The 19,440-nt window shown below is 37.2% G+C and overlaps 1 protein-coding gene across 1 annotated transcript in view; it reads left to right on the forward strand.

The window, feature by feature from the left end:
- The window catches only part of LOC122806302 (glutathione S-transferase P-like), a 116,108-nt gene that overhangs the window by 52,866 nt on the left and 43,802 nt on the right, over positions 1-19,440 (forward strand). The window contains exons 4-5 of the mRNA XM_044076613.1: positions 15,624-15,711; positions 17,425-17,528. Coding sequence (XP_043932548.1) covers positions 15,624-15,711; positions 17,425-17,528 — 192 coding nt within the window. The remainder of the gene's footprint in view (positions 1-15,623; positions 15,712-17,424; positions 17,529-19,440) is intronic.

A 19,440-nucleotide genomic window follows, 5' to 3' on the forward strand; every position in this document is an offset into this window, starting at 1 on the left:
TGATAGACGTTTAAGTGGCCTTTTATGGTTGAAATGTTCTGAATTGGGCAATTTGTCATTATTGGTTCATATGTTTTGTTTCATTGCTTAATGGAAAAAATGTTCAAAACTATAAAACACACTCAAGTGGTGCTGTATTAACGAGGGATATAATTCAGTTATTGTAAATTATAATTAATACAATCAGGAAGGTGAATCAAAGCAGTTATGCATGGTTCTGAAATGTGTGCAAGGGGCCTATGATTTGAAAACAGTCCAAATGTAAACTTAACCTGCCATTGGCCAGATGCATTTTCTTTGAATGTGGGTTTAAATGCTGTTTCAGTGCATGCAAGTTTCAAAGGTAGGGAAGTTTTAATGCTAAGTCTGTTTTCATTGTAAGACTATTGCTTTGTTTAAGTTTAGCAAATGTCTATCAGTGTTTGTGCTATAAAACAGGGGGTTACTAAGCTATTGGCCCTGAGGCCCTAAAATTTGAAATAAAAGTTGAAAATTAAAACCATCTGTAATCATTGTAGAAGTAATGCATAAAACAGTATGCACACAGAGTTTTGGACAGTGTTTATGGCAACCGGGGAGAAATAGCCAAGTAATGGGATACTGGAATGGCTGCGTGTGTGTGTTGGGGGGGGTTTGAAGGGGGTGGGGTTGGGGGCGGTGCTTTGACGTGGGTGGGGTTGGGGCGGTGCTTCGGGTTTGCACCCCCCTGCAAAAAATCCTGCGGGCTCCCTTGCATGCATGGTATTGGCTTGATCCTGAGATGAGACCAGGAAGTTGATGTACTGATCTACATGTACAAAGAGTATATTAAGGAAATGCTAAAGTATTCTGGAGGCAGAAGCTTATGAGATACTCAGTGTATCCCTACTTTGTCTTTGGAAACTTCCAGTGGTAAATATAATGAGGGCTGCACATACCATATTATCCACAGGTACAGGCAGACCATGCAGATCCCCAGTCCTCATCTGTGAGCCATACAAACTGACTAAAGCCCACACTGTATCCTTCTCATTCTAAATCTATCAATAATTACTTAGTCTGCAAAGTTAAAATGAGTCAATCTTTCTCAATATCGTCACCTTCTTCTCTGGTGGGTGTTGCTGGTTGCCAGTGGTTTTGGTGTGGCTGAGACATGCAGCTCACAATGGGAGACAGCCAAGATAGCAGCTACAACAAGTATCTCCATGGAGTGCAAAGTAGATTGAAAAGGCGTGACTTCAGTATCTATAATGAATGTGCACACAGTGCCACTGCATCTGAAAATGAATCCAACAGATGTGGGAAAGGTACCTTGCTCACATAAGGTAGTTGCAGAATTTTCAGTCAGTTCCCATTTACATGTCATTAGTGCCTCATTTGCATACATCTTTCCAAACCACATTAAAACTGCTGCACCTAAGTGCAGCCACTGTCTATGAATTATGTCTCAGCTGTGTTATGGAGCAGCCAATGAAAATTCCTGCTATGCCTTAGCAAAACAACTATGAATACTGCCTCATATCTCAAAATAGTTCCACTTTTATGGCAAAACCCCATCCCTCTTTATAATTAAACCCAGCCTATGAATTCATACCTTTAAAAAGGAATGGAATGAAACATGGGCACCAGCAAGCCCCAGCGCAGGATCTACAGCATCAAACGTCTCGATGCCCAAACAGCCTTGAGCTTGTTCACCAGACCTATGAACCTATAATGGTAATCATGCAGCACAGATATGCATGAAATTCATGTCTGTTATCAAATCTAACATATATAATGTAGTACATTGAGACGTCTACCTCTTCAAATGATATCTGTATCTTATTCTACCTAGGAGGACAAGCTTGCCTTACAACACGATAGTAGCATGAATACCATAAATAATATTTGAATAATGATCACAAACTGATGCAATAAGCACAAAATAACGTTCTCTAGGTTGCGACCTGAACAATTGCCCTCAATATAAAAAGCGCATGAAGAGCTGTTGCATTATGGGGATGCCAGAGGAAGAAGATAGTTGAATCAGCCTGTTTTGCAGATAACCATGTATAGATGCCCTCCATTTCCCTGTTCTTTCTTTTCTATGCATTGCAGTCATCTCTGCAACCTTCTACAGATCTTCAGTTCAGCACCACATTCAGCAATGTATTTAAGGGAAAATGTGTATGTACCTGCACAGAAACACAGCACTTTGTTGGACTTGAGAATGACACAGCAAAAACAAAACTAGAAGTAAAATCCAGGCATTTATTCACTACTGAATAATCCAGGCATGAGTACTTTTGTGCTGCTCTGCACTGTTAATTCTTTGTTCTGTATTTAAGGGTCTCAGTACATTCTCTGCACTGTTATATTTTATGATGTCAATTCAACCCTCCAAATTGTCACCCAGAATATGTCTGCCTTTCCTGTTATTCTTCTAGACCTCACCTCTGTGCACCATAATGATGTGGTGTACATATTTTACCTTATCTACTTTATGTTTTTCCCACCTTCGTGTACATTTCTATAGTTCTGAGCCTTTCTGGATACTTTTCATCCATTTTCTTTCTACCTGCTTGGTAACAGCCATTTGTGCATACTACCAGCTTTAATCAATCTACAAACATGGCACTGAGAAATGAAAGCTTATTAAAAACTAAGCATCTCTAACACCTCTGGTATTGACATCCTATATCTCTTGATTCCAAATCTCTTACAAAATATCACAGAATTCTGCCAGTCTTTGTTATTATCATGATATCAAGGTATTCCTTCCTTTGTCCACCCTGCAGGTTCTCATTCTAACACCTCTGCTGCACTTTAACACCACATCAAAGAAAGTACAGAGGCCTACAGTTCTTCACAGTGAAACCCAGCTATTACCTAGGTGCCCATTCCTCCTATAATATCACATCATGGTGGAGGTTCTGCTCTCTCTGATGACCATTCCAGTCCTTCTTTCAATGGCAAATAGGCTGATATTATCTTCCAACCACAATGCGATGCACAAGACCCAATCTTTAATTCCATATCTCCTTTCAGGAAATTCATTGGCACAAGGAGACAAACACACCACCTATAAGTTTCCAAGCACCACTTCATTCTCCAAGTAAAATCTATGTACTTTTGTCAGTGTTGAACTATACACTTCAGAACCAAATGGGATAATCTGTCTAACACTTGCACCAGGTCTGTTATAGTCCACTCTGCAATTTTCCACAGCCCTTGGAAGTAATATGTCTCAACCATATGTTGTAAACTACTATATGACAGCATTTTCATAACATAGGCACCTTCCAAGGTTTAATGCTGTCATTTGATCATTATTATAACCATTACTGGTGATGAATCCTCAAAATAAAGATGATCAATTGAATAGTTCACTGGTAGCTCCCGAGAAGACACAGTAAGCTAATCCTTGAACCTGAGATTTGTGCTAGAGCATTAACAGTCCTTCTGTTGAATTGCATCTAATGTATACTGAGTGGAAAGATGCAAACTGACTGAGAAAGCCATAAGAGCATTCCCCTTCCCTCTGCTCATATTCATTTATCTAGTGTGAGTTTCCCTACGCATGGTTGAATGTAACATGGACCAATTTGAACTTATTCATTTCCATTTCTCTTTTTTGCAATTGTTCAATCACTTTCTACAAAAGAAACCACTGCTGGTGCATTGTCTATGTGTGCACTAGCAATAGGTCCAAGTATTTGGGCTTTTAATTTTCCTCTGCAGTTGTGCAACTATGGAGTTCGGATATGTAAGTAAGAGATGTGTGTGTGAGTCATGGGGTAAGAAACACATTTTTGTTTGTTTCACAGAGCTGAAGTTTTGACTAGTTTGTTTCATGTGTTGAAGCTTCAGTGACTTGAGAATGAATGAAATGTAGAGGTAACCTGGTGTCCCTTTCCAATACACACTATTGACAGCTAATAGGGGTTTCCTATTTAGCCACAAAAGCATAGTATCTCCAAGGCACTTATTTTATTTATTTATGTATTACTCAGACAAAAAAGACTAGATGTAACTATTTCTTTTTAGGGATGAACAAGCAGCATTGATTAAGAAAGTTTCTTGGAGTCACAAGATATACGAGTGGAAACTGTGGGAATCTAGCTTGGAATTACAGGAAGAAGCTTATTAGCGGCTACATGTTCATAGGTCCAGCTGTCAAACTTATCACCTATTTCCTTAATGACATGTTGTTATTGTCCACTTCTCATATATATATTATTTCTGAGTAAAGTTAAGGGGGGAAGCAGCATAATGCATAACTCTGGAAAGCACTGCGTAAATTATCTGTCACTTTTTTCTGTTACTGATATTTTAAATTTAGTATTAGGTTTCTCAGTCTGATATTACCTTCCCTAGTGGCGTGTTCCAAGCATATACTTTCAAACAGAACTGGATCAGATATTCCCCTAAATCTAGTGACAGATTGCCTTTAAGTCACCCATAAGAAACAGACTATAACCACAGTTCCTGAAGCTTTTCTCAATAATTTATTTTTCCCAACTGTATAATTTTTTTGATAAGGAATCATTACACCTTTTCAAGTTCCTTTATTTGGCTTATTCAAAGGTTATAAAATTTAGCATTGTATTCAACAATTAACTGGATCAATGAGTATAAGGTGGTGTAACCATCTCCTTAGACTGACTAAACATGCCTTTCAGAATAAAATAACAACACAATATGTTTTTTTTTTCTAATTCTGGTAGCTATACTCTGGTCAAATTTTAACCTGTCAGGTTTTTATGAGGATTCCAGCCATAGCTCTCATCCTCTTAGCATAAAAAATCTGGACAAAGCCAAAAATAGTGGGAGGACAAAGCCCCCAAAATAGGAGGATTACTCGAATAAAAAGTATTGTTACCATGCATTTTCTAAAGGATATGAAGTCTGAAACTCAAATGTTTGTTATTATTGAGTGAATTCAGTCCTCACTGATTTGCCACAAAAAATAAAGAAAAAGATAAATTTTATGAGGAACAGACCAAAAATATGAAGCAAAAATCTAGACATTCTGCGAAAATCTGACAGTTGAGAAGTACAATTCCAGCTTGATGTTATATATCAAGAAAGTACTTTCTGAAGAAGAGAGGTATTGCTATGGGGAACAAAACTGCCACCAGGTAAGCAGACTTTTTGTGGATCAATTTAAGAATCACTTAACTTACAATGCCCCATAGTAGTTTACTCACGTGAAATTGTTCTACAGATTTATGGATGATCTTTTTTTGTCGAGGAATACTTGAAAGTTTTCCAAATTCTTTAGTGAATACCACAAAAATTATTCTGATGATTTTTCTTCTTATAATACCAATAGACAATGTTGGTGTGAAAATATATGTAGATATACAGTGAGAAACCACACATTGTGTTAAGGTGCCTGATTCCAATGCTGGAAGGGATAAGGTAACAATTTATTGGATCTCAGGAGCATTCATGTGGGGTAGAGAGCTAGACATCAAAGAAAATAAAATACTTTGGCTGAAAAATCAATTAGCGGAGTGTAGGATAGGCTGAATGAAATAGGTAATTGAAAGGAGCCTTGGACAAGCTGTGCATCATGTGTCATCATGACTCTGAAGAAGACTTTGAAAGTTCTAAGGTGAAAGCGCTTAGTCGTTTTGTTTTAATAAACAAGTTCTCGTTTACTCCAAGTGTTCGGGATTTTTATTGTTTTTTTGTTAAGATCATTTATTTATTTTGTGAAATGATTAGTTTTCTCATTATGCTTATGGAATATGTATTTAATACAGTTAAAAACATCTTTATGCAACAAATAATTGCAAAATAAAAGTATATGCAACAAATCTGAGTCTGATGTGTTAGTTGTTCACTTCACATATTTTATTTTTCTTAAAGTTATGTTTTAGTTAACTTTACATGTGACAACTTCATGTGTAATGTTTATTTTTCAACCTGCTATCTTTAGAACTTGTGGGTTATAAATTTTAAATTGTTGTCTATCACTGTACATAGTTGGTATTGTTTTATTATTTAGGCATTTGTCTTGTAATCATAGTTTATGTCCCTTTTGCCAAGTCTCATGATACATATTGTAAGGTCACTAGTATTGTAGCAGGTATGTATTTTAGACAATCTTAGAGAAATTTATCATCTTTTAATAAAGTCATTATGTTACCTAAATTGCAGATCCTCCATATGTTTGGCTATTCATACCGTACTTCCTGCATTTATAGCTGAGATTAGCCCAAACATATTCCCCAGTACAAAGTCCTCTGGGACACCATTGGTAACGCCTGCTGGGAAAGATAGGTAACCTCACCACCCTAACTTGTATCCTGTTGCTTAACCAGTGTTCTTCCCATTGAATTGTCTATTGACTGACATTTAATACTTTTAAACTGTCAGGTATTCCCTTATGTGGAATAGTGCAAATATTTTAACAGATTGGCTATTGTTAGCCCACCATCCAGTACAGCTATTACCTCTTCAAACAATACCACAGTTCATAGCTCATAGTTTTAAGTATGTTGTGTCATACCTACTGAAGAAAGTATCCATTCCCCTCTCCTTTAACTACTAACAGCCTTTAGTAGGGCAGGATGAAAGGGGTGGCTTTCCCGGGCACAAGGTGTTATGGGGCACAATCAATAAGTTCAAATGGTGTGAGACTGTGATATCTGAATGCTGATACTGCACTTGCAGTCATGGCTGAAGTGCTGAGGCACTCATTGTGTGGTGATTTAACTGAAGCAAGTTGCTTGTTATATTTGTTGCAAGTAGCTTGATACAGTTTAAAAGTAGAAAAGGTTAGAGCTTTTGTTTTTAGTCTTCATCTTTGAGAAGACCTGTTTTATGATTTTTAACTGAGTTGAGGGAGGTGACAGTTTGGGGAAGTGCACAAGTGCCAGATGACCTTGCTATGGTACTGTAGCTGCTAGCCAAAAAACAGGCAGCCAAGGACTGTAAATTGTCTTGATATAGATAAATAATTAACAGCAAGAACTGCAAGGTCAGAGAATCCCTAAAAGTAAACTGAGGTCAATAAATAGTCATACATCTTGCAGTTTAGAATGGAATGTTAAGGCTACGAGTTTCATCCTGTAGTTTGAGGTTGATTCCCTCAGTCTGCACTCACATACTGTGTGACTCTGAACAGCCCACATAAACAAATCAGGTCTCTTGATCACCCCTGTTAGGAGACCCTAGTTCATAGGTAAATACTAGACTATCAGTCTGTAAGCTTTTGCAAGCCTAGGCAATAACCAGTGGTCAGAATCAATCCATGTACCTTGTATCTGTGAGGTAATGACTTTAACTATGCCAGCCTTGCCCCTCCTAAAGACGCTGCCTCCCCTTTAAGGAATCTAACCCCAGTCTCTAGTGTGACAGGTATGGATAACACTAACAAGAAATACTGTTTTGTGTATCTTACTCCATTAACAAATAAAATGTAGATGAGAGGAATCATTTAGAGTTTATGGGAATGTAAAGAGAAGTAGTGTTTACGTGCCATGGTAGTTTTGCAGATGTTGTTTGAGAGAAGGCCCTACTGCCCTGTGGCAGGGGAATTTTCTAAGCTGCACAGAGAAATTGCTCAGCTCCATGAAGATCTACTCATGAGTGAAGGAGTCTTCTCTCCTAATTGGTAACTACACAATCTACCATTAATGTCTCAGGAATTACCTACAGTGACGAACAGTCAAGTAACTGTGAGTTCTAGAAAGATGAAAGTGGTGACGAAGAGACACATTCCTTCAGCAGTAACCCTCTAAAATTCTCATGTTATACTGGCATAAACTAGTGCCTCTATGAAAGCGTCTAAAGTGGAGACCAGGGATATTACTGGTAGCATCTATTGTGAAACCCTCAAAGGGCAGTATGGGATACCACAGGAGAAGGAATCTATTGGGACACTCCATTCTTGGGAAAGCAGATGAAGTTGGGAGACCTACCATGGCTGCAAGGTGCTTAGTGCCATTTCTGTGAGGAATAGTGATAATCCTTCAAATCCCAGGAAAAGTTACACAAAATAAAGTCACATGGGTATAAAATTAAGCAGAACAAAGTAGGAAAGGTTTGAACAGAAGGCATCTTAGATAACTTTTGTAACATTCACAACAAAGTTGCATGCCCTGCTGTAAGGAGGAAGATGGTATATCTCATTATGAGGTTCAGCATAGGGTTGAGAAACTGTAGAAGAACTTAGGGCTTTGGCTTCATAGCAAACTGAATATCCAGTTGGAGTGATAATGCATACATAAGGGGAACTAAGATCCTATGTGACAGATTAAAGTGATTCATTCACAGCCATTTAAGTAAGCCAAGATGAAAACATAGAAACACATTAACGGAATAATGATCGCTTCACTCAGTGTTACTTATAAAATCCATTTTAAGACCTAGCACCTAAAGAATTCTGCCATTATAAAAATACTGTGTGCTGAAGAGTTTGCCATTTACACTTCTTAAGTAACCCTTATGGATTCACAACTATGAATATTTGTTTGAAAAGTGGCAAAATAGTTTGAATCTATCAAAAAAGCTTAAGCTCCACCCATTGGAAGTTACAGTGCAAACTTCCAGAGCTCCATTGGATGGCATGAGATAATTACTTATCCCTTACCTATTGCTATCCCATAACTCAAACAACAAAAATATCTCAGACTAGTACTTGATCAACATCTCAGCTTTCACAGACACACATTCCCAAATACATAAGATATTAACTCAGCTCAAAATGTCATACATATCACATTTACTAACTGTTGAAGCTAGAAGATCAGTAGAGAGGGCCAGATCTAGCATAAGGTGACCTAGACAGCTGCCTAAGGCACAGTGCTGGTGGAGGGGTGGAGCCATGCAACATTATTTTAACAAAGGTCTGTTTTCCCAGCCCTGTAAAATGATGTAAAGAATGTCCATTTGCCTCTTTAAAAAGTTTGTTTTTAAGAGTGAGTTCCTGCTTTGTGTAAAGCTGCACATGCAATGCAGACTTTCTCCACAATTTGCATGCCAAATCTAAAAGTCAGCCAGCAGCATTGCATGCTGCTTGATTTATGTTGCAGCAACCACAATAAATTGCAAGCAATGCAAGTCCTAGGTTAGTGTGTGTGTGTGTGTGTGTGTGTGTGTGTGTGTGTGTGTGTGTGTGTGTGTGTGTGTGTTTGTTTAATGCCCCAGTTAGGGGCACTGTTTAGTTAAGTGAATTGCTGAGGTTCAAACCCTGTACCTTTAGTTATGAGAAGCAAGAGTCTTAATCCTCCATACTAATTGCCAGGCCTCCTTCATTTTCTTACTTTCTTCATTTTTTCCTTCTTTCTTTTTTGCTTTCTTATGGCAAATCACTGATGATTACAGTCTGTCGTCAGCCATCAAGTTTCATGGTTTTCTGGTTCATAAAATACACATTGAACAAAAACGGTGTGCTGTTAACATTTTAAGTGATTTAGAGTAGTCTGTTCTTATCTGTCTTCAGTTTAGCAGACTATCTCTGATTTTTGCCTTATATTAATGTCCTGCCCTGTCCTTGTGCAAGTCACTTAACCAGGCAGTGCTTTGGGGCAATGGGGAATTTGGTCAAGGCTCCTTAACAGTCTGCATGCCTTGTAACTATAAACCTGTTATCATTGTTTGCCAGCCATGCCCTAATGCACAGCTGATCTAGCCTAATGTTAAGGCAATATCAGCAGCACACCAGTTTTATATGTAACATAAACAATTTATTCCTCAATTGCAGCAGGCACAGCATTGGTAGATGAAGCACTGAAATGCCAACAGCAACCTCTGCATTAGCAATAGTTCTCTTTGATGTGGAATTATTCAGATGGCTTTTACTTCTGCACAGACTACATATGTTGACTTAGCATATGTTATCAGGTGGTTAATATTTCTTATGCTGTCACAAATACTCTTCTGTTTAAACTGTGCTGCACATAGCTGAATCTTATGCTATGATGTTTATGATATTTATACAGTTTCATGTATTTTATCCAATGCTACTAATAGATTATATGTAATTATATTTCTTCATAACAATAAGGTTGTACACAGTCAACAAAGTGGTTATAAGTACTGGTGGAGGTGGGATGAGGCTCTCTGTCAATGAAAGTACCTTATGTTCTTATCATCTGCTCATTTTTAAACTGTTTAATCTAGCTTTGCACAAATAGTGTGTGTGTGTGTGTGTGTGTGTGTGTGTGTGTGTGTGTGTGTGTGTGTGTGTGTGTGTGTGAGTTAAGCTGGAATAATTTGGCTATTGTGTGTTTGTGTGAAACAAATTTGAAAGGTGACTTTGGCCTTTATTATTATTATTATTATTATTATTATTATTATTATTATTATTATTATTATTATTAATTTCTTGACTCAGATAAGGATGCAGTCAACAATGTAGTTATTGCTGGGTTTGGTGGATGTCTGTGGCTATAAATGTATATATATAATCCTCCACCAGTCAGATGCATTTTCAATAAATGTGAATTTCAGTGGAACAGAAGTTTACTGTTGCTCATGCTAAATCTGTTTTCAATGTGAGACTGTTTTGTTTAGCAAATGTTCTTCAGTATTTCAGCTATAAAATTTGAAATAAAGATTTTAAAGCAAATCTCTGTAATCCTTGTAAAAGTAAAGAAATAAACAGTGTACACAATGACAGGTTTGAACAGTATTTATGATAACAAGGGAGAGACAGCCAGATAATAGCACACTGGAATGGCTTCGGAGGGTCCATTACCCTGACGTGGACTGCATTCATGATCCAGTTCTGTCAGTAGCCATGAATGTATTACTTTCCATATTAGAAACACACACACACACACACACACACACACACACACACACACACACACACACACACACACACACACACACACATTACAGTATATTATACAGTTCACATACCTGATGAAAATCAAATGAATAAATAAATAATGGCCACAGTAATGTATTTAGCTCACTGCTCTTAGAGCCTTCACATACCTGATGAAAATCAAATGAATAAATAAATAATGGCCACAGTAATGTATTTAGCTCACTGCTCTTAGAGCCACAGTGCATCCTTTTCAACAACCCTACACACACACACACACACACACACACACACACACACACACACACACACACACAGTCATCAATCACAGCTACTTCTATGAATTTATACATCTCAGATGTCTGATTATAATAACATGGATTAATTTTAGCTTGCTGCCATCAGAGACATCTAATCTACAACCCACTGCAAAAATACTGGCTGGGAGTGGCATGCATTGTGCTTTAAAAATAAATAAAATCAATGTGTTCCTGCGCTAATTACTCTAGGGCATTTTCTATATATATTTAATTTATATGACTTTAACATAAACGCGTAACAAACTTCAGAACAGCCATGGTCCAGTTTAGAAGAAATGCAGTATTTGCCCTTGAGTCTTGCATTCACCTGTGTAAAACGTCTGATTTTTTTAAAATCTCTTCATTATTGGAGAAGTCCAGTAAAATAACTGTAGAGAAATGCATCTTCAAATTCAACATACGTAGCTGCTATTTCAAGCTAAGTAAGCTACAACCGGTCCCACCATAAAACTCTTCTTTATTAATGGTGTACATGACCATTAAAAATTTTGAACTATCGACACATCTTTTTCATAATAAATGTTAAAAATATACTTTCAAATGACTGCAAGAAACTACTCAAGCACAAACTATGGAACATGGGAAAGATTACTTACTTCCTATATTCGGTGTTGCCTTAACTGGCCCATGTCATAAGATTCTGCAATCTCTTTAGAAGTAGATGATCATATTAACAACATTGCCCATATTTATCTGCACTTTTTCTGTATGATGCTGGAAGAAGCCATGGATTTCTGCACATGTTTATCCACGCTAAAACTCCAGGATGATATATCTGTAGTAATGTGTACATGCTTTCATCAAGATTAATGACTTTCATGCAAAAGAGTTGTGCTGAACTGTGTCACACGAAAGTATCATCCTGGATTGTAGGGCAAGTAAATACAGGTGACAAACTATGACTTTTACCAGTGACAAAGAAATGGGATTAAAGTAAACCTACATTTGTGTCTGACTGCATCTCTCTCTCTTTCCTGGCAGGAACAGCAGCGCCATAAAATTTCAGCCAGATGTAGACGGGACTTACAGTGCATTTTAAAAATATATGTATACCTTTATTCATTTATTTTAGCACCAGGCATGGCACAGTCAAGAAAGTGCACTAACAGTGGAATGTGAACCCCACACTCCATGGTTCTGGCAGCCTTGTTACTGTAAGGAAAGCGTCTCATCAAACAAGTAGAGTGAAACCTCCACAGTGATGTACTACTTCATGCTACTAAATCAGCATGTTCACCCCATAAATCATTCTTGTACATGATTAAATCCATACTAAAATGAACTCACAAGTCATTCAGACTTCAATCTATGGAATATATTCAGCATGAATCAAAACAGCTTGAACAGTTTAGTAATTCCAAGCAATATTCAGCTAATAAAGAGATTTTACTGTCCTCTACTGGCTAAATGTATAATTACAAAACAATTAGTATTGTCAGTAAGTGCCACCATTAGCATTCAAATATAAGAAAATAAAGCCTTTCCCCAGTTTGAACATAGTCCAAGATTCCTGTTTTTATCTAAGATCACCAGTCTCTGAGGAGTATTTCCCCTTCTTCAAATAGTGACCTCGGGTGACAGTATGTTATGACAGGTGGTATTGTGAACACAGTCTCCCTGATGGAGCTGTAGAGGACTTGCCCTTCTACACAATGAATAGTATGTTGTTTTGTCTCCCATTTTATAGTACCCTTACACTTGTGTGGTTCTGAAACCAAGCATAACTTTTGGAAAATAGTACTGGGAATGAGCATTTTTGAAGCTTTGTGATTAAAAGTATGTCTCTAACTTAGACTGTGAAGGAAATAAAAAGGCTGCACAGAAAGTTTACAACAAATTATGGTGTGCAATGCACAGTAATACTGTAATGCCCGTCTTTTACCCTTCTAGCCAACCATGTGTTTGAACCTGCTATGATTTTTACATGCTGCACAAAACTGAGAATAGCAGAATTAATTAATTGTTGCCAACAGGTTTTGTGTTTTCATTATTGCTCATATTATTCCATTGTCTTTAGTTTAATGAAGTGTCAATAAATTGTAAAAAAAGAGAGAATAACAGAATGAATGAGTAACAAAAATAGGGGGTGTGGGTTGGCATAACGGCTAAGCTGCTAAGTCACAGATAAAAGATATAGGATCTGAGTCTCACCTTTGGTCATGGTCTGGTTATTGACTAGGTAAATAATAGTCTCTGAATCCGTGACAAACAAATGTTATATATTTGCAATATAGTCAACAATTCACATAGAAATACTGATGCAGCACTTGCTAGTCTGGTTTGTTTTCTGCTGGAGGTGTTTCTGTGTGAGTCTATATATCCCTACTTGGTCTGCTTGGGTTTTTCTTAGGGTCTTCAAATTTCTTCCAAATCCTAAAGAAATGGGTTGAATCTTCTGCACTCTTATTTGCCCATGGCTGAATGCACAATGTATTGAATACATATCGCTTGTGATGGACCTATGTCCCATCCATGACTGGTTCCTGCCTTGTGCCCTTATCCCCATTGTTTGCTGAGATAGGCTGCAGTTCTGCACAACCCAGCACTGAAAAATGTAGATAATGACAAAAAAAAAATTTCTCTTTCTGTGTTTTAGACAGATCTAGTAAATTGCAAAATACCACCCATTCAAAAATAAAATTCCAAAGAATTTGTTTAGGTATGCCATTTATTTACATTTCTCAATTCTGTATATTTGAACTTCCAGTTTATGTACATACAGCCTGGTGGTGTGTGATCTTTGAGACTGATTCCAGTGCTACAAAATAACAAACTTTTATTTAATTACATTAAATATACATCAAAGGTATTGAAACCTTTCTCTGTATACATGTGAAGTATCCATTCAATGTTTTATTAACATCTGCACATTACAAAGTCTCATTATAAATGGTCATTATACAAAGAATCAAATGACTGACAAGGTTTGTGTAATATACAATATAAAAAGAAACAAGAAAATCATTATTTTTGGTTTTCTAGATATAAAAATGTATCAGAATACAGACAATATCACCTCCAGTTTTATTTGTAGAAGTAGTAATCTAATCATATTGCTCACTAAAATCTAAGGCATTTGGGAATGTTGAAGAAATCTAATCTTAAAAAAAAAAATCTAGTAATCTTTTATGAGTCTTCATATTTGTAGACCAGTCATCTTAGAGATTGAAAATAGACATCTAGAGTGCTCTCCAGCCAACAGTAAATGGGCTGTGTGTTCAGCCTTAAACATCCTGACCCAGCCAAGGACAATAGCCACTCAGTGGCTGATGCTTGCCCTCACTGTTGGAGAGGCCTCTAGAAGGCAAATCTTCCCTGAAGGGAAGAGATTTCAAACTAGGTGATATAGGGTGCAATAGATGAACAGGATGAGAGACTGTTTGGACATTGGCTAACGAGCTACATCCTGATTATCCTGGGAAGTATTCAAGATGAAGTTAAAAGAAGCACTCATCCAGGATTTGAACTCCAGGAGCAGTTTAAAGAAGGAAGTTTGTGAAGCTTGTGAACTCCAGTTAAGTAATCAAACATCTGTGTGCACAATAAAGAGTCGGCTGGTATGGGCAGAATTCTAAAGTCTGAAACATTAATCCCACATTTCCTTGTTTTTATTACTAAGTATCCTAACTGGCCCTTTAAAAACTTTTTGTAATAAATTACTGTAAATGCAAATGAGGGCATTATTCTGACTCTTCACTGGGGTAGAGTATTATTATTATTATTATTATTATTAGTTTGCATCTTTTGCCAGTTTTTTTGTTTATTTTACCATATTTGGACTTTCTAATCAACTCAGTAAGACTATTTCTGTTTATTATTGTTACTTAATGTGAGAAGCTTAAGATTTTTTATTGTTAATATGCTCATGAGACATCAATAAATCATTTGGAAACGACTTTAAAGAGCATAAAATTAGTAATTTTGCAGGATACTTAGCTGTCTGTTTTCTTTGTGTATAACTATCTTTAATTTTAAGTTATTCAGTTGTTAACTAGGGGAGTAAAGTAGTAATTGCGGATTTTTTTCAGGTGAGGACAAAGATAAATACAATGGAATATACACTTACAAGCACATACACACACACATACATGAGCACGCACACACACACACATTCTCTTCACTCTGTCAACAGTTTGTTGAGTGCACATTTGACCTAGCGTATTTATGCATATGTAGAAAGTAAATAAATTGGCTGCAAAAGATAAATGTGGGTCTGAAGTATTAATACCTAAAGCTTTGGATGCATGCAGAAAGTTTCATCATTAGTGGTTGGAAGTATATCTCAGAGTGTTTGCAGGTTAGGATTAGATTAAGGGCTAGGGAAGGGGTTACATTTTGTGGTGTGTGTGTGTGTGTGTGTGTGTGTGTGTGTGTGTGTGTGTGTGTGTGTGTGCATTGTATGTGGTGTGTTGCTGAGTGTCTTGCCTACTGTACTTGTGGAAAAACTCATATTTTTTCAATGTTGTTGGTCCCCCATTTGTTTTTGTTGCTCATTGTAAGTTGCATAATAACTTCAATGAGAAGGAAGCTAATTCAAATACTTTTTACTTTTGTAGGCATTTGGTCAACTACCCTTGCTCCAGGATGGAGAATTTAAGTTAAACCAATCTAACGCAATTCTCAGGTTTCTTGGAAGGCAACATGGTAAGTGAAAAAGTATCATCTCATGCATTAACCATCAATAGACACACCATCTGTCACTTTCTGCTGTATGTTTCTCTATGCTTTCAGCTAACTTCGTATATGAGCATTGCACTCCATTGTCTTTCATATGATTTATCTAGAATGCTCTTCTTCTCCTTCTCCCTTTGCTGTTTTGTGTACCTGTTTACCACCTCATTCTCTGCCCATTTTAACACCTTTATTGAGTTATCATTTGACACAGGCAAACATGCATTTATATAAAAGGAAACAAACCATATCAACATGTTCCTAATTACATTTCTCTGGTCATTTTAGTTTATTTTTTGTCTTACTCCAAGTGTTTCTCTTGCCTTCTAAGGGAATATTCCCTTATCCCCACTGTACCACAATGTCAGCAATAGTTTCCTTAGTTGCACATCAACAGTAAACGTTGATGTACAACTAAGGTTACATGCAAATTGCATGTTTTCATGTAGTATCTATTTTTGTTTTTTACTTTATTGTTTTTTTTTACCACGAAAGTGCATTTTCGACAAAATGCAGAAATGCAAATTCAATGGATCAAAGTAGATCCAGATATATATATATATATATATATATATATATATATATATATATATATATATATGGGTCACCTTCATTTCGTCGACAGTTCATTTCACTGACAACCAAGTCAGTAGGCCCAATTCACTGAAAGTTCATTTCACTGACACTTAATTTCACTCTCACTCATTTTGTTGACAATGATATAAGGCCTATTCCCCACTGTTGAGCGACACTGGAGTTAGAATAGATAGTAAGGGGGGTTTGGAGGGCACAGCCCCCCACATATCATAAACGTTTGACAGTATACAGATGTATACTTACAAGTGCAATGAATAATTGTTTCCAAAAAACCATTATAGAACCTCAGTATGTGGGGGGCTTTGCCCTTAACAACCCCCACATCCCCTTACTATCTATTCTAACTCCAGGGTCGCTCTACAGTGGGGAATAGGCCTTATATCATTGTCGACGAAATGAGTGTCAGTGAAATGAAGTGTCAGTGAAATGAACTTTCAGTGAATTGGGCCTGCTGAGTTGAGTGCCAGTGAAATGAACTGTCGATGAAACGAAGGTGATCCATATATATATATATATATATATATATATATATATATATATATATATGTGTGTGTGTGTGTGTGTGTGTGTGTGTGTGTTTTGAGAATATATGCTACCTAAAACTCTGAACCAATGACCAATTTTCAGAGTTTAACCCATACTTATGAACAATAATGTTAGTCAATAAAATTGTGGTTCCGTTTAGACAGTTAAACCAATAATGAATAGGGTGTTCCCTTCTCTTCATAAAACCTTGAGTTAAATAATGACACTGTTATGACTGTAAGGCATTTGCGTCTGAATAATTACAAAGTTATCATTTCAATACTCTTATTTTTCCTACTATTGGTGGAATAAAATGTGTATCCATATAGTCCTATTCACACATATGCATCCCAAAGTATTTACAATGAGACATTTTAGGTACTGGTACGAGAGGAAAATAATTCAGTTTTCGGTGACTTTCTTAACATAAGTTACATTAGGAGCATTTTAACGCTGTAGTGTTGCTTATGTTGGGATGCAAAAGAATTATTTTAAGTTGGTTTTAACTTATTAGTAAAATCATGTATAACTGAAACTCAGATTTTTTCCCCCACACTACTCTAGGTCTCTATGGCAAAGATAATAAGGAGGCTGCTCTGACTGATATGGTAAACGATGGAGTGGATGACTGCCGCACAAAATACTTCAAATTCATCTATAGTGATTATGTAAGTTATCCTCTTATTTTACCACATGCAACAGTAGAACAGAAGTACCTAACCAAGCTTAAATGAATTATGTCTACCATATTATGTTGTTTTTCTGTTGTTTTTTCATACTAGTATCCCATTGCAGGTAGTATAAATGATTATGATCAAATCTCCTATCATAAACAGGTTATTACTTGTTCAAGACATGAAAGCCAAGAAATTCACCTCATGAGTGAAGCTTGAAAGAGGAATCTTGGCATACGTGTGAAGAACACATAATAGGTTTATAGGGTCATAGGGCTATACTAGGTTGATGACCACTAGGGCCCTTGTAAGCCTAGCCATGCAACCCAAATGTGACTCACAAATTTGATTTATATAGGGGGTGATTTACTGACTGACTTAGTCCATCGGAGACATAGCCACCAGACCAGGGATGAATTTACTATTACTCTGCCATTGGTCCGAGTCTCACTTAAATAAGGATAGGGATAGGGAGGAACGCTGCTGCACATCGATGGGGAGCCCGGTCCAGAGAATGGGAATTCTCTGAGAAACATCTCTGTCTCTCCAACATGTCCTAGTTATGTTGCAAGCAAAATTGAGATCTTTTACTCTAGTAATTCCGATGCCGTTTGTTTTGTGGATGTGCAAATGGTTCATCAATACAAAGTCTAGAGATGTCTTGTATGCCAGGCAAAGATCATCTCTCAGATGTCTGTATGATGCTATGTAAAGAGACGGGGCTTTGAGGTTATCAGCACATGAGAATGTGTTTGCTCCCTGTATTCTGTTTGTAAGAAACCTTTGTAGTTGTTCCATGTGCTGCATGTGTCTAGTCAGGTATATGCAAGAGGGGGCATTAAGCTCTATGATGAGTCTAATGAGAACAGAATACAGTGGTATGATAACTTCTCTGGACCTAGATGCCATGCCCTTGCTTATAATTTGAACAATGCACAAGAATGTTCTTACTACCTTGGACACATGTTGGTCGAAGACTGGGTTACTGTCTACATGAGTTCTCAAATCCCTGACTAGTGAATCAACTTTTAAGGGTGTTTTATTGACTACATAGTTATCCAATGTGCCAGCCTTTCCAAAAGGTACTATAATGCATTTTTGAATTCTGAGTTTTAAGCAATGGTTTTGGCACCCAGCATTTGTCTGTATTAGATCTTCATGAAGGGTATTCTCATCTTGGGGAGATTCAATGACTGCTCCCAGTTTGCAATCATCTGCAAACTTTGTTAGCCATAGGGCTTTGAAATTGGCTTTGACATCTGAAAAGTAGATGCCAAAGAGGAGTGGGCCTAACACAGAGCTCAGGGGGTCTCCACTTCTGACTGACCTCTTTGTGGAGATGGCCACACCACTTCTAACCTCCAGGGTCCTATCAGTGAGCCAACTAGCTGTCCAGCATGTTAAACATGTTTTTTTATACCTAGTTCCATAAGTTTATTGACAATGGCCGAGTGGGGTATTGTGTCAAATGCCATACCCAGGTCTAAGTAGACAGTATGCACCATTTTCCCTTCATCCATTGCCTTAGTGACCTTTTCAAAGAAGTCCACCAGATTCAGTAAGCATGACCTTCCTTTGACAAAGCCAAACCTGGATAGATCCAGTGTCTGGAGATCTTCTGTGTCCTTGTCAGTAAATTCCACGACAATTCTTTTCATGGCTTTCCTTTTCATGTCTTTGCAAATAAGACTAGTCAGACTAATGGGTCTGTAGTTTCCAGGATTTGTTGAAGACCCTCCTTTATGAAAGGGAATGACCATCCCAGTCCTTCATATCATGTGGCACAAAGACTGTTTTAAGACTATAGTTAAATAATGACTCAAGGCTTCCTGATAAGTTGTATTTTAGACTATTCAGAAGGCATTCTGGGATGTTACCAGGGCCCATTGAGGCCATGTTCTTGGCT

This window comes from Protopterus annectens, chromosome 1.part1 (assembly GCF_019279795.1).
Source record: "Protopterus annectens isolate FY-2018-M chromosome 1.part1, PAN1.0, whole genome shotgun sequence".
Lineage (NCBI taxonomy): Eukaryota > Metazoa > Chordata > Ceratodontiformes > Protopteridae > Protopterus > Protopterus annectens.